Here is a 16,968-nt window from a genome sequence, read left to right as displayed (position 1 = left end):
CCCTGCTTGTGTTCCCTCTTTCGCTGTGTGTCTCTCTGTCAAATAAATAAATAAAATCTTTTAAAAAAAATCTCATCTGTACAAATTCATTTATTTCAATTCTTATGTAGTCTCCCCAGCTCCAGACCTCTTAAACAATGTAAATCTTCCTCTATCCAAGTTTGCACTGTAAACTCCCTCTTTCTGGTTGGAGTTTCCAAATCATATACAGTTCCTCAGTTTGCCAAAGTTGTGAAATTCTTATAGGGTTTATTGTCCAATTCATTCACTTCCACAAATACCATGCTTCTTTTTCACAATAATTGTTTTATAGTTTTGCCCTGACTTAGTCTGTTTGGGCTGCTATAGTAGAATACCATAGACTCGGTGACTTATAAACAACAGAAATATATTTCTCACATTTCTGGAGGCTGGGAAGTCCAAAATTAAGGCACCAGTAAATTTCGTGACTGCAGAGTTCATAGTTCATAGAGGACTGTCTTTTTGCTGTGTCCTCACAAGGTGAAAGGCAAGGAAGCTCTCTGGGCCTTTTATCAGGACACTAATCCCATCTATGAGTCTTAATCTCACAGACTGATCCCCTCTTCCCAAAGGTCTCACCTCTAAATGCCCTCACATCTGGAGTTAGGATTTCAACATAAGAATTTTGTGGGAACACAAACATTCAATTCGTAGGAGACCATATCTTACTAGTCAGAGTATATTTCTAGCTTTTTCAGGCCTGGGGTCATACTATACACATTTTCCCTTTCCACATCCAGCGATGCATAGAGTGGATACTCAATAAACATTAAAAAAATAATTATAATGATACCAGTCTATATGTATGCCAGGCTAAATGAAATGTTATTTCATCTGGAGGATAAATACTAGGTGCACTATGAGAGTAACCTAATTTCCATATTAAATTCTACCATATGCCTTGAATACACGGGATCAGAGACATATTTATAAGATGGAATTTTTCTACTTAATAGCTATCCATGTATTAATATAGTATTAATTTTTATATCTGATTCTTTAAAATATCTCACACCTTTCATACTATTTCATAGATTTTATTTATTTATTTATTTATTTATTTTTTCTTTTTTTATTTCAGGCTGGGAGGAGCAGAAGGGGAGGGAGAGGAACAGAGTCTGTGCTGAGTGCAGGGCCATATACAGGGCTTGATTTCAAGACCCTGGAGATCATGACCAAGCCAAAACCCAGGGGGACTTAACCCACTGAGCCACCCAACTTCCCCTTTTCATACTATTTTAAACGTAGCAGACAGTACACTATTTCTTACATTTCAAGTAAAAGACTGATTTGAATTTACAATTGATAACAGTAAGGTAGGTATATTAGAATCCTTAATATGTTAAATAGGTAAATCTGTAGACTAATAATCACTCAAAACACCTTTGAATAATAAATCAATTTTCAACATACACCTATTTTTGTTGCTTTGTTTGGAGTTTTTGCTGTTTTGTTTTGTTGCTTTACAGAAGAAATCTTAAACCACATGAGATGTGACAGTCCCTGAGGCTTCACATATGAAAACTTAAGATGAGTTAATAGCATTTGCAGTAAAAACTGCAGGCTCTCTGCATAAGAACATAAAAATTTAAACCCTATTCTCACAACTGCAATGAAGAAATTTCTAGTATGCCATCACTGGTGACTCAAGTTTTGTTTTATAACTCTAGAGTATCACTTACTCATTTGAAAAGCCTTGTCTCAGGAGATTTATCAGTCTGTAGGCTAAATTGCTGTACAGAGAAAATGAATTTCCCTTTGATTGGCAGGTGTTTTAATGAATGTGTAGCTTTAAAATTTATATTTGTAGTCTTAAAGTGGCTGAATCTCAAAGCTGAGCACTAAAAAATATCTCTACAAAAATTATTGAAAAGAAACCTTGGCTACATGTATACATTTCACTTAGGGCATATAAATTAAAAAATAAAAATTTACTAAAGAAAATAAAAACTACTATGCACTATGATTTTCTTATTAAATAGGATCTATCCAGTACACGCTAGAGAATATGTAAGATCAAAAGACCTTATCTAGTATTTGGCCACTCAGTGGAGAGAGATTTAGATTTTCTAAAAGTTTAGATATTTAAAAAAAAAATCAGCTAATTGCTGATTGTGGAAATCCTTATTGGAAATGTTAGTCTCTCTTTTGCTTACTTACATGTAACATGGGTAGAACAATGTTTATTTCGTAGTGTTGAGTTAGAAAATGTTCATAAAGGGGCGCCTGGGTGGCTCAGTCATTAAGCATCTGCCTTCAGCTCAGGTCATGGTCCCAGGATCCTGGGATCAAATCCTGCGTCGGGCTCCCTGCTCAGCAGGAAGCCTGCTTCTCCCTCTCCCACTCCCCCTGCTTGTGTTCCTGCTCTCGCTCTCTCTCTGTCAAATAAATAAATAAAATCTTTAAAAAAAAAAAAAGAAAAAAAAGAAAATACAGGCGAGATCCTGTATTTTCTTTTTTGATGGCCAAAGTGAAACACTTAAACATTTTTGGTTCTCTCCCTTAAAATTGGAGAGATTTTCAGTCTGCTTCTTGAGCATATAATTCCTTTCTACAACTATTTGATCTTGGCTGTCACCACTACTGAGGTTAATGTTATTAGGGCAGAAGCTAGTAGCTAATAAAAAAAAAAGCTTTCACTTTTATTTGAGGGATTACTGATATAGAAGCCAAATTTCCTAACAAACAAGATATTTCAGTGATTAAACACAAATAATATATTGCAAAATCAAAGATTAATATGGTGAAAATATTAAAAAAACATAAAATTTGAAAAATAATTTGGTAAACTTTCTTATTCTATTCATGAAAAACTACCTTTATTTAAAAGGCACTAGAAGTATTCTTTCTTAACATGTTATCACCACATATACACGCACACACATTCATGTGCAGTGTTTAACAGGAATCACATTAAAGTCATTACCTGAGTAAGTGCCTATTGACACCAATGTTATTTATTCTTGACTATAGAATTAAACAAGAAATCTGAAAGTGGTACACATGAAGAAAGGAGGAAGAGGGGAGACTAAATGTTATGATTTAGGATGCCTGGATAGCTCAGTTGGTTAAGTGTCAAGACTCTTGATTTCTGCTCAGGCCATGATTTTAGGGTCCTAGAATGGAGACTCACATAGGGCTCCACGCTCAGTGAGGAGTCTGTTTAAGGTTTCTCTCTCTCTCTCCCTCTGCCTCTTCCCTCGCTCCTGCTCTCTCTCTCTCTTTCTTTCTCTAAAATAAATAAACAAATCTTTAAGAAAAATAATTATTATTATTTGAAATGAAATGATGTGTACTTTGAAACACCCAAGATAAATATATATGCATATAAAAAATATATATGTATTTTTAGAAAAAAGTTGAGTAAGGTAACTGGTTAACAATTAAGTATAAAAATCAATAGCTTTAGTGTATACCATTTAGAAAATATAATAGAAGAAAGGATGGTACTTATAGTACAGTGAAGAAAAACACCTACCTAGAAAAACTTAAGAAAAAAAGGCTTGAACTAAAAAAAAAGAAAAAAGAAAAAAAAATGTGTGACATTCCACTGAAATCCAGGGGGAAAAAACTATGAAAAATTGTTAAGATATATAAAAATATTACTTCCCTAAGGATGAAGTGATCAATTCAATTAATCTCAAAACAAAATCCAAACTGACCATTTTATTAAATAGTAAAATGAGTCTAAAGTTCACATAGAAAAATAAATATGTGATATTCTTCTGAAAAAGAATATGGTGAGTGAGAAATGGCTCTGCCAAACATTAAAATGTGTTGCCACCAGTGTTCCAGTGTAAAAATTGACAGAAAAGAGGAACATATGGAAGTCCCCAAATATGCCAGTAAAATGTGTGAAATTTTGTATGTGGACAAGAAAGGAAAAGACTATTCATTAAATGTAATTCCTATGGCTACCTATTTGTGAAAAAATAAATGTGATACTTTCTTCATTTCTCACAAGCCAGATGGTTCAAAATTTTGATGGACAAAACAAAAATAAAATGTTAGTAAAACTCTGAATTCATGAATGAATTAAAAAAATAATATTGCGGGGCACCCGGGTGGCTCAGTCTGTTAAGTGTCTGCCTTCCAATCAGGTCATGATCCTGCAGTCCCAGGATCAAGCCCTTCATTGGGCTCCCCACTCAGTGGGGAGTCTGCTTCTCCCTCTGACCCTCTTCCCTCTCATGCTATCTCTCTCTCTCAAATAAATAAATAAAATATTTTAAAAAATAAATAAAAAATAAAGATAAATACAAATAAAAATAAAAAATAATATTGAGAAAAGATTTATTTATAAATATGATATGTGAATAAACTATGAAAGAAAAAAAAAAATCCGGTTGGAAAAAAATCTTAAATTAGATTTATTTTGATCCACTCTGACAATTTCTGTTTTTTAATTGGTGCATTTAGACCACTGACATTTAAAGTGATTATTTAGACAGTTTGATTAATATCTACCATATTCATTACTGTTTTCTATTTGCTGTTTTTATTCCTTGTTCCATTTTTGTCTTCCACTTTTTTTTGTCTTTTGTGTTTTTTAATTAAGCGTTTTACAGGATTCCATTTTTCTCTCTTAGCATATCAATTCGTAGGATATATATATATACATATGTAATGTAATCTATTGTTGGTACTCTAGTTTGAACAAACTGCTATGTTATATCAATTAAGAAAAGTAAAAAGCTTTTATTTTTTATTTTATCTTCTCTTATTCTTCCACAATGTTTTTCCTTTCTTTATGTGGATCTAAATTTCTCATCTGTATCATTTTCCTCCTCTCTAAAGAATTTTTAAAAACATTTCTTACAATATAAATCTACCGGCAACAAATTCTTCAACTTTTGTATGTCTGAGAAACTCTTATTTCTCCTTTACTTTTGAAGGACAATCCCACAGCATACAGAATTCTAGGTTGGTGTTTTTTATCTTCTTTCAATTCTAAATATTTCATTTGACTCTCTTCTTGCTTACATGGTTTCAGAAGTGAAGTTAGGGCGCCTGGGTGGCTCAGTTGGTTAAGCGACTGCCTTCGGCTCAGGTCATGATCCTGGAGTCCCGGGATCGAGTCCCGCATCGGGCTCCCTGCTCAGCAGGGAGTCTGCTTCTCCCTCTGACCCTCCTCCCTCTCATGCTCTCTGTCTCTCATTCTCTCTGTCTCAAATTAAAAAAAAAAAAAAAAAAAAAAGTGAAGTTAGATGTAATTCTTTTGTTGTTGTTGTTCCTGTGCAGATAGGATGTTTTTTTCCACTGGCTTCTTTCAAGATTTTGTCTTTAGCTTTGATTTTCTGTAATTTGAAAATGATATGCCTAGGTGTAGTTTGTAATTTTGTTTTGTTTCGTTTTGGCATTTGTCCTGTCCTAGTGTTTTCTAAGCTTCTTGGATCTGTGGTTTGCTGTCCGGCATTAATTTGGGGAAATTCTCAGTCGTTGTTTCAAATATTTCTTCTATTCCTTTCCCTTTTTCTTCCCCTTCTGTTATTTCCATTATGTGTATGTTATAGTTGTTCCACAATCCTTGGATATTCTGTTCCACTTTTTTCAGTCTTTCTTCTGTTTGCCTTTTTGTTTTGAAGGCTGATATTAATACACCCTCAAGCTCAGAGATTCTTTCCTCAACCGTGCCCAGTCTACTAATAAACCCATCAAAAGCATTCTTCATTTTTTTTTAATGTTTTTTATCATTAGCATTTCTTTTTTATTCCTTTATTGAATTTCCATCTCTCTGCTTACATTTTCCATCTGTTTTTGCACACTATTTACTTCACCAATTAGAGTCCTTAGCATATGAATCATAGTTGCTTTAAATTCCCTGTCTGATAATTCCAACATCTCTGCCATGGCTGGTCCTGATGTCCGTTCTCTCTTCAGATTGTGTTTTTTGCCTTTTGGTATGCCTTGTAATTTTTTTTTCCTGATAGCCAGACACAATATAGTGGGTAAAGGAATTATTATAAATAGAGCTTTTATAACGTGATGATGAGGTATGGCGGGGAGAGGAAGTGTTCAATAGTCTTCTGATTCGGTCTCAGTCTTTTAGTGATCCTCTGCCTCTGGACTGTGAATGTCAGGATTTTTCTCTCCTCTTTGGTTGGACAGGATAGTTAGAGTAGGCTGGAGTTGGGTATTTCTCTTCCCTCAGGTTAGTTAGGCTCTGGTAATATCCCAACCCTGGAGTTTTTAACTGTCAGTCTTTACTGAGCCTCCAGCAATTTGTCAATTACTGTTAAGTTTTCCTATTCAAGCACTGGTTCCCAAAAGGTTTGCACTCCTGAGTGCCTGCCCTGGTAAGCCTCAACTCCCTATATTCACCTGTTTGGCTCTCTTTTGGGGACATCAGTTTGCCCTATGTCGTTTCTTCCCTTATGGGCCAAGAAAAGTTGTTGATTTTTTTAGTCTGTTCAGCTTTGTACTTGTTGTTAGGATGGAGTAGTAACTTCCAAACTCCTTGCATGCAGAACCGGAAAACAGAAGTCTTAAATTAGATTTAAATAAAGTAAATTTAGAAATATTTAGAATATATATATATAATCAACAAAGCTTTAATAAACACAATATAAAAACTGTTTTAATGGACACCTGGGTGGCTCAGTCAGTTAAGCTTCTGTCTTTGGCTCAGGTCATGATCCCAGGGTGCTGGGATTGAGTCCCGCATCAGGTTCCTTGCTCAGCAGGGAACCTGCTTCTCCTTCTGCCTGCCACTCTCTTGCTTGTGCTCTCTCCCTCTCTTTCTCTGACAAATAAATAAATTAATAAAAAATAAATAAAATAAAAAATTGTTTTAAAAATACAAAAAATAACTTTAATAAGCATAATATAAAATTTGTTTTAAAAAAAAACAAATAAAAGGGGCACCTGGGTGGCTCAGTCAGTTAAGCATCTGCATTCGGCTCAGGTCATGATCCCAGGATCCTGGGATCAAGCCCCATGTCAGGCTCCCGCTTAAGGGGAGTCTGCTTCTCCCTCTCCCTCTGCCCCTACTCATGTTCTCTTCTCTCTCTCTTTCTCACTCTTTCTCTCAAAAGAATAAATAAAATCTTTAAAAATAAAAAAACACATTTTTTAAAAACTCTGAACAATCCTTTCACAATGTAAGAAATACAAATGATAAATGTATATGAAGTTATTAATTTTATAAGTAATCAAGAGAAAGCAAACTAAAATATGAATAATATATATTTCACCGGTAAATGTCAAAATATTATCCAATGCTTCTGAAGATGTGTGAAAACTATCATAAGTTACTCTACAGATATTCAAGATTCTATTTATAGGAATTATCCTTCCCCTTCCAAAAATACATAATTAAGAATATATAAACAAAGATGTTTATTTCAACATTATTTTTAAAAGGGAGAATTAGAAGTAATGTGAAAGTATCTCTTTAGGGGAATGGTGTAAATTGGGATACAATGAAATAATATCAACCATTAGAAGTAAATGAAAATATGGCTTTTTTATACAATTAAGTTGGATAAAGTCAAATTATAAGGCAATGCATATATTACACGCTGCATATAAATGTTACAAAACATAGGCTTAAAGTCTTCACAGTGGTTCTCTCTGGAAGATGATTATACTTTCTACTTCGGTGTTGTTGGCTTTTTATCATGAACATATTTATTTTTTCTATAAAATAATACGTTTTAATAAAAGGTCTTCCATGGAGCATAGTAACAGGTGACTAAGGAAGTACACGCATTTAACTCTTATTATCTGTTCTAGAAGATTAAATGGTTTTTGTAGGGATGATAATCCCATTTCGTTTTCTCCTACTAGGGAAAGGTGAGCATGGGAAACCTTACCCCCTCACTGAAGAGGACCATGATGACTCAGCTTACAGGGAAAACGGTTTCAACATTTTTGTCAGCAACAATATTGCTCTAGAGCGGTCCTTGCCAGATATTCGCCATGCTAAGTGAGTATCAGCAAGCCCCATATGCAGTGTGGTTTTCTTTTGTTTGTCTGGTTTTTTAAATTATGTTTAATGTGTATCACAGTGAGATACATAATTATAAATTTTGCCATAATAATTTTTTTAAAAATAAGTTTATATTTCATAATCTTAAATATTTAAATTTAAATTGAGGTAATGTTTAAAGTTAGAAAAGAATAAGTACCAACCTTCTAAAACTTAATTCACATTTTCATTGAGTTGCCTGTATTATCTCTATTTAAAATAAAGTGTTTTAAGATATTACCCATATTTTTACCTTTGGTCACGTAGATGATAAAGGAAACATTTTTTCTGGTGATTAGCATTCTCAGAACTGTCCACATTTATCTGACTTCATTTTCACTCCAGCCATATTCAGTGCCATTGATGCTACATCTTGCATAAAGAATGCCTACAATAAAGGCATCCATAATCCAAAGGTTATGGTTGGTTGCTCAATTTCCTGTCACTTTATGAATTGTTTGTAGCTTATCAATTAACAGTGAATTAAGTTTTTACTGCACCATAGCTAAATATTATAGTGCAAAAGGAAGCAAGAAAGATATCACATATAGTTTCCTGAAATTCCACCCCTATCTACTCCTAACATGGCTTACTGTACTTCTTTTCTAGTCTGTTATGATTTTCTTGTTAGCATATAGAAGGCCAAAAGCATGCCAAAAACATACAATGTGATCAGAATTTGGAGTTTGTGGAATTACCATACATATTTGATAAATCTATCCAACTATACTAATATGTTTACCCCTGCCTTCACCTCAGTCTCCATTTGGAACCACTGGTGTGAGAGAAAGAAAATCAGAGAAAATAAAACAAGGGCAGGGCGCGTGGGTGCCTCAGTTGGTTGAAGTTCCAACTCTAGATTTCAATTCAGGTCATGATCTTGGGTCTTGGGAGTGAGCCCCCCTGTTGGGCTCTATACTCAGCAGGGAGTCTACTTGAGATTCTCTCTCTCTCCCTCTCCCTCTGCTTCTCCCCTCGTGCTCTCTCTCTCTAATGAATAAATAAATCTTTAAAAAAATAAGGGCAATAATGAAAATAGAGGTAGGAATCTAAATCAAATCAGTAATGTACAATAAAACTTAATTTTTTGCAAAAATAATTAACCCTTTCCAAAAAAATCAGTAAAATACGGTTTGGGGATAATTTTTTAGTTGCCATATTGTGTCTATAAATTTATTTTAAAATGTAAAAGAATTACTGGTTTCTTTCTCAGGTTTTATGTGAATTGGCATTTCCCAATATAGTTAAGCAGAGGATTAATGTGAAGAACAAATCAATTTTCCCCTAAACTGAATGCTTTATATATTGGTCTAGGCCTTCTAGCTAGCCAGATTATTCCCAGGTTACCTGAAATTATCTACAGTAATTCCCACTGACCGAGAACATTTCTAGTTATGATAAATTGTAATACCTAATTGCACAACATCAAAGATGCATTAAATTGCATTGTTGGCATAATAAGTGTGCTCAGAGAATAATTTCCATCCACCTCCTCCCCCACTCCCACATTTCCAATCTTTTAATGTGTATTCAAGTGGAAAGAATTGCAGATGGAAACAGTGCAGAAAATCACTGAAGTCAAAAGAAGGCTGATATTCCCATTCTTCTCAGTGTATTTTTAGCATAACTACCACCTTTTGAGATAAGATATTCTTAAGCAATAATGGAAAAGAAAATGGAAAAACGGAGAGAAAAATATTTTGAAATTTTTATTAGAGTTATTGAGTTTACAGTATCAAAGGGCATTATTCTAAATGTTAGGGGAGATAAATGTGGCTAAAATATGGTCACAGACCATATTTTACTTATTTACTGAGGCTGGATATCAAGTGGGACACTCACCTAGTAAAATGACACCAACATAGAAAAAAAAATCAAAAACCTTTTTTTTAAGATTTTATTTATTTATTTGAGAAAAAGCGCAAGCTGGGGGAGGAGCAGAGGGAGAGGCAGAGGGAGAAGCAGACTCCCAGCTGAGCAGGGAGCCCAACAGGGGCTTGATCCCAGGACCCCAGGATCGTGACCTGAGCCACAGGCAGATGCTCAACAGACCAAGCCACCAGGCACCCTCAGAAAAAAAAAAACAAAAAAAAAACCCTTATTAGAGGGTTGGAGTTGGAGGACTGCAAAGGGTTAATTTCAGGACTACTAGGAGTGATAGTTTACCCGGGTTAGTCTAGTAGGTGACTCTCAGAGATGCAAGAAGAGAGATCCAATGCAGCCTTATTATGTCAAGGTCCTAAGTGTAGGAAATTGAGAGCCTAAACTAAACAAAAATATCTTACAGGGATCACACTGTTTCAAGTCCTATGCATTTGACCTCATCCGTGCTTCTCAAAATGCAGGCACAGATAACCACAAGAGCATGTAGCTCTGTATAAGTGGTTCCTGAAATTATGAAGGCAAATTGACACTAGCTCCATCCAGTATTAGCCACTTCACTGGGCTGCAGGTAACTGACCACAGCTTGTTTATATTGACAGAATCTGCAGAAGAGAATGGAAAATTTGTGTGATTTTTACCATCAAACATAACAGTTCTAAGAAACTTTGCATCTGCAGTCAGCCAATTCAAATTACAGGCTCAAAGTGCCAGAAGAGAAGAATTGATTTTTCCTTGCTCTGGGGTTTTGTAATGGAAAATATTGGGGAATCATACCTTGCAATTCTGCTTAGCTTGGTCTTTATTCCAAAACACAGAATTGTAGTTCTTACTCCACTGTTCTACACTGTAGATCACTCTCCCTGTATACACAAGTGCTGTCTCTACTCCTTCGTATTCTTACACTTAGCAAATTAAAAAAATAAAATAAATCATGGTTCTAGGTGTTTGACATGCTTAGTGTACATACATTCTTATTCACTGTGAAGAATTTTCTGAACATGAGTTATTCCAGAAATCCCAATCCAGAACACATTCTTCCTTTACCTGTCCTGCTCCTTTCTTATCCAATAGCATAAAAATGAACTGTTTTCCTTTGGCTGTATTATTTCATTGAGTCAGTAATAGATTCTCATTAAGTGGGGAGCCATAGATTAAGGAAAGTCAGTTGGCATGTGTCCAATAATTTAATCATTCTTATTCATGTCCTAATAATAAATTCCAAGGTTCTCATTTATGTTTTTATTTATTTATTTATTTTTTATTTGTTTAAAGATTTTATTTATTTATTTGAGAGAGAGAGAATGAGAGAGAACACATGAGGGGGGGAGGGTCAGAGGGAGAAGCAGACTCCCTGCCGAGCAGGGAGCCCGATGTGGGACTCGATCCAGGGACTCCAGGATCATGACCTGAGCCGAAGGCAGTCGCTTAACCAACTGAGCCACCCAGGCGCCCTCTCATTTATGTTTTTAAATTTCTTACATTTGTCCAAGTCATTTTAGCATCTCCCTATCTTGTAAATTACATTTTAGTGGGTTTTTTTGTTGTTTTGTTTTGTTTCCCATCTATGCTTTGGTATTGTCAAATTTTCTACTCCTTCTTCCAGATCCATACATATCCCTACCCTTTTCGTTTACTTTTGTACTTTTTGAAGACCTATCTGTGCATTTGAAATACTCCCTTCTTGACTTACTGCCTAATTATGTCTATATTCATAGACCTGGGGCTTAAACTGAGTTATGTCCTTAAAACATATTATTTTTATATTTTGTCTAATGCAATGCTGATAAGAATTTTGCTATGTGAGTTTCTGGGTGACAAATGTTCAGTCAGTGGATACCTTAATGGCCTGGCTTCATTTTACTACATTTCGATTTCCTGTCACCTGTATCTTGATTGAGCATTTTCTTTGTATTCCTTCACTCTTCTGGGATGCCACATCTTTGTATGCAGTAGAACATTTTATTTTGACTTCCAGCTCAAGATGGGAAATATGAAGCATATATTTAGAATACAAAATACATATAAAATAGGGAAGTAGAAAACCGTGGAAGGATGGATGGCTTGCATAGAAAAGAAACTGATAAACTTATGTGTGAATATATTGTTAGCAAGATAAGATTGAAAAATATTTGAGTGAGTATTACTCCCTAGACATAAATAAATTTATAAGTAGTTACCACAAATACTCCCCCAAATGTGATATAATTAATGTGTGCAAGATGAAATTACATCTATGAAGAGAAGAAATATATGAGACTAGGATGCATAAGTACATGTATAATAGGAGCGTTGAGGTAGGCTTTGCAGAGGATTCAGGTAAATGCATCATGACTTGAGGTTCATTTCTGCTGTTAGAAAAAAAAATACATGTTTATACAAATACATAGTCATATACAAACACACAAATCGAGATGCATTTATAAGGTGGCTGAGTAGCTGGGCTATTTTTGTACTAAAAAATTCTATTCTGACTTGTGGCCTTTCCTTTTCATTTAACTTTTCCTTTATATTTCACTTACATTCCTGAGATAGCTTCATGACTTTGACAATAAATAAAATATTGACCACTGAGAAGAAATTCTGTGGTATCTCAACTCCTGGGAAAATATACAAGACTTTTTACAACCTCTTGATTATACGAGTGTTTTCAGTAGCATTGCAGTTACATCATAATGCTCCTCCCTGTACAATTTCAGAACCAAATGAGAGATTGTCCCAGAAATGGCTGGGAATTAAAGATTATTTTTATTATGGATAGGATTATATCAGTGGGCATGATGTAGATGTAGGCTAAGTGTGAACTCTAGAATGAGGCACATTCAGCCTTCAAGTCATAGGCATTGCAAAACATGCAAAGACAGTCGTATAACATAAGGCCTGGAGGGCAGAGTTAGACGTCTGACCTCTGCAGGCAAGCAAGTTCCAAAGCAGAAAAATGAAGGAGGGGCTGAGCCAAGCGTGATAAGCTCACTAAACAAATTCATCAGTTGTGTGTCTTCCTTTCTCCTAGAAAGGAGAATTAATCTAATGGCTGTCCCTCTACATGGGAATATCTATCTGAGAGGAGAGGAGTCTAATATCTAAGTGCCTAATATCTTCTTTGTATATGATGAGAAATCACAATTTCTCAACATAACAAACTTTTGAGTGATTTTTTTTTTTATTTTTCAGTGCCTTATAGTCTAAGCATTCTTGCCTTCTGTAAATTATGTTGAATAATAATTCTAAAATGGTTTACTTCCATGACTTGCACTGTGGTGCCAAACAAGTCAATTTGTCATTTTTAATTTCTGTGTACCCACTTCACCAAGTGTGGATGTTAACTTTCTTTATGTACCTGACCATGTATTAAAGTATTAAAATTAAGACCAGGTTTACCAAATCAGTTGCAGCATGATATATTAAGTTATTTCTTTTTTCTTTCTGATGATAATCTTTCTGCTTTCCTTCCTCCTTCTCCAGTTATATCATGAAGATTAAAAAATATGTGGAAATCAAGTGACCTATAACTCTAAAATTTAAATTGTAAAAACAAATTTTGTGAGTCAATTCTGAGTTGATTTGAGGAAAAATAATTATATGTGTCTAATTCTTTAAACTATGATTTAGTGAATATGCTTAGAATGTTTTAATTTTATATGAATTAGAAAAGTGTTATTTAACTGTTTTGACTCTTGTCCATTGACTACTAGAAATCATTCACAGAAATGTTTGAGTTTAATCATCCAAAAGTGTTCAAGGATAATTTTTTTATTTCTCAATTTCAAAAGTTACATAAAAATGTGAGAGACACTGGCATTCTTTCATGTTTCTGTTATGATTTATTTGTAAAATTGATAGTGTCTTCTTTCAACAAATTTACAAGTGAATTCTGAAACAAATTAAGCTAAAATGACTCTTCATCCTCTCCACTCAGGTATGAATACTTCACAGAGGGAGATACGAAATGTATCATTTCAATCAAATGTGGTTCTAGCCTAGGGTATGTCTAAATATGACTGAAAAAAAGAAAAAAGAACCAGCTAAATCACAAGCGGCAAATTGGGGGAGGAATGATCACGAACAGAAGATAGGAAATAATCGTTCGCAACTATAATTCAAATGAGTATCTTTCAGTATTTTTTTGTGAGCCAGTTTTTGCAAGCTAGTATAGACTTTAATATATTTGTAGTTTCTAGGGATCATTGTTTCAAAAGCCATGATAAAATAACAAAAACAAAAATTTACACACACATCTCATTTATTAACTAAAGCCTGAAAGATATGGAAGAGTTTTTATCACAGTAACTCAAATGTATGTCCCATTGAAATGAAAATCCTTCTAAGACAGGTAACAGTTCAAGAGCTGTCAGACATCTAGCTTTTGTAGTAAATGACAGATCATGAAGCAGATTCTTTGAAAGCTAGAATGAGGATGAACACAAGGGCACTGGGGTCTAAAAGACCAGTAACTTGAAGGCTGTACAGTGCACCCACAAAATCAAAAATAAAACCAAAAGAACCTTCTAAAAATAAAATTACAGCTGCTTAAAAATCATGTCTAATGAATTTTAGAGTATATTTTTTGTAACCTTATAACGTGATAAGGATCAAATACATAAAACTGAAAGCATAAGTTTGGAAAAAGGATTCACAACTTTAATTCCCTAAAGAGAAGAAAATGGGAATTTAATATAGTGATGCATATTATTCTGTAAGATTAATCCAGCAATAGCAATCTTAAATTTGTTCCTTCTTCATTTTACTCCTACCCACAGGTTATTGAAATGAGGGGTAGGAGTAAAATGAAGAAGGAACAAATTTAGGATTGCTATTGCTGGATTAATATTTTAGCTTATTTATTAAAAAAGTGAGAAAATCTGCCATTTTTAAAAAATATTATTTATTTATTTATTTATTTATTTATTTATTTATTTATTTATTTATTTTAGAGAGAGAGAACATGCACGAGTTGGAGAAGCGGCAGAGGGAGAGAATATCCAAGCAGACTCCCACTGAGCATGGAGCCTGACATGGGGTTCGACATGGGGCTTGACATGGGCCTTGATCTCATAAGCCATGAGATCAGGACCTGATCCGAAACCAAGAGTTGGTTGCTTAACCAACTGAGCCACACAGGCACCCTGAAAATCTGCCGGTTTTAAAAGCTAACATATTTATTGGTGAAAGACTGGATGCATTTCCCCATAAGATCACAGGGTAAAAGGGATGTCTACTCTCACCACTTCTATTCAACACTGTACACTATATTCTAGCCCAGGTAATTAGGCAAGAAAAATAAATAAAAGACATCTAAATTGTAAAGAAAGAATACAATCTCTATTGGCAGATGACATAATCTTCTATATGGAAAATCCTGAGGAATACACACACACACACACACACAAACCCCCTCCCAAAAACACACACACAAAAAAACCCAAAAAACCCTATTAGAGTTAATAATCAAGTTCAGTAAGGTGGCAGGGTACAAGAGCAATATATAGAAATCACTTTATTTTTATACACTTGCAGTGAATAATCTGAAAATGAAGTTAAGGAAACAATTCCATTCACCATTAAATCAGAATGAACAAAATACTTAGGAATAAATTGAACAAAAGTGACATCAAACTTAATACTTTGAAAACTACAAAATATGGTTGAAACAAATTCCAGAAATGGAAAAAACATCTCATGTTTGTGGATCAGATTTAACATTGTTAAGATGGCAAAACATGCCATACTGACTTACAGATTTAAAAAAAAATTCCTATCAGGATCCCAATTGACTTCCTTGCAGAAATTGATGAGTTGACTCTAAAATTCACATGGAATTGCAAGGGACCAGAATAACCAAAGCAATCCTGAAGAACAGCAATCAAATAAGCTGACATACACTTCCTGATTTAAATTTATTATAAAGCAACAGTAATCAAGATAGTGTGGTATTGGTATATGGATAGATATTTGGATCAATAGAATATAATTGAGAGTCCAGAAATAATTCTATACATCCATGATTAATTGAGTTTTGACAAAGGTGCCAAAACTAATCAATGTGGAAAATTTAAGATTTTTAAATAACTGGTACTAAGACAACTGGATAGCCACATGCAAAAGAGTGATGTTAAACCCTTACCTCAGACAACATAAAAATCAGCACAAAATGTATCCAAGACCTCAGTGTAAGAGCTAAAAGAAGAAAATGTGGAAACAAATCTTTATGACCTTTGATTTGACAAAGTATTCTTAGGTAGAATACCAAAGTATAAACAACACAAGAAAAAATAGATAAATTTGGCTTCTTCAAAATGAAAAATTCTTATGCTTCAATTGAAGTATGCCGTCAGGAAGGCAAAATGACAACCTACAGAATTAGAGAAAATATTTGCCAATCAGATATCTGATACAGGACTTGTATCTAAAATACACAAAGAACTCTTATAATTCAATAATAAAAAGAAAAATAACCCAGTTAAAATATGGGCAGATCATCTGAATACTCAAATTCATGAAAGGATGCTCAACATCATTAGTCACCAGAAATAAAAGTCAAAACCAAAATGAGATGCTACTTCATATCTAGTATGATGACTAGAGCCAAAAGTTCAAATAATAAACTGTTGTCAAGGATGCAGAGAAATGGAACCCTTATACATTGCTGGTGGGAATGCAGAATGGCATCAGTGCTTTGGAAAGTAGTTTGGCAGGTCCTCAAACAACTAAATACAGAATTACCATATGACCCAGCAATTCCCTGCCCAGATATACACTCAAGAGACATGAAAACCTATGTCCCCACAAAAATCATATATGAATGTTTATAGCAACCTTATTCATAATAGCCAAAAGGTGGGGGAAAAAAAAAAACAAATGTCCACTGATGGATGAATGTGTAAACAAACTGTGGTATTCCATACGATGAAAGATTATTCAATCATAAAAAGGAATAAAATAATTATAAATGCTACATCTTGGATTAACTTTGAACACATTATGTTAAATGAAAACCAGACCCAAAATTTCACATACTATATATGATTCTCTTCAAATGAATGTTCAGAATAGGGAAATCTGTAGAAACCAAAATAAACAGTAGTTACTTTAGGGCT

At 34.2% G+C, this 16,968-nt stretch overlaps 1 protein-coding gene across 2 annotated transcripts in view; it reads left to right on the top strand.

Moving 5' to 3' along the window:
• The window catches only part of GALNTL6 (polypeptide N-acetylgalactosaminyltransferase like 6), a 1,199,405-nt gene that overhangs the window by 493,251 nt on the left and 689,186 nt on the right, over positions 1–16,968 (top strand). For both annotated transcript variants that reach the window (XM_035022700.1, XM_035022699.1), the window contains one exon: positions 7,810–7,948. In XM_035022700.1, coding sequence (XP_034878591.1) covers positions 7,810–7,948 — 139 coding nt within the window. The remainder of the gene's footprint in view (positions 1–7,809; positions 7,949–16,968) is intronic.

Source organism: Mirounga leonina, unplaced genomic scaffold (assembly GCF_011800145.1).
Source record: "Mirounga leonina isolate KUSES-001 unplaced genomic scaffold, KU_Mleo_1.0 Mir_176, whole genome shotgun sequence".
In the NCBI taxonomy this organism is placed as follows: Eukaryota; Metazoa; Chordata; class Mammalia; order Carnivora; family Phocidae; genus Mirounga; species Mirounga leonina.
This window is presented reverse-complemented; position numbering and strand designations above follow the sequence as displayed.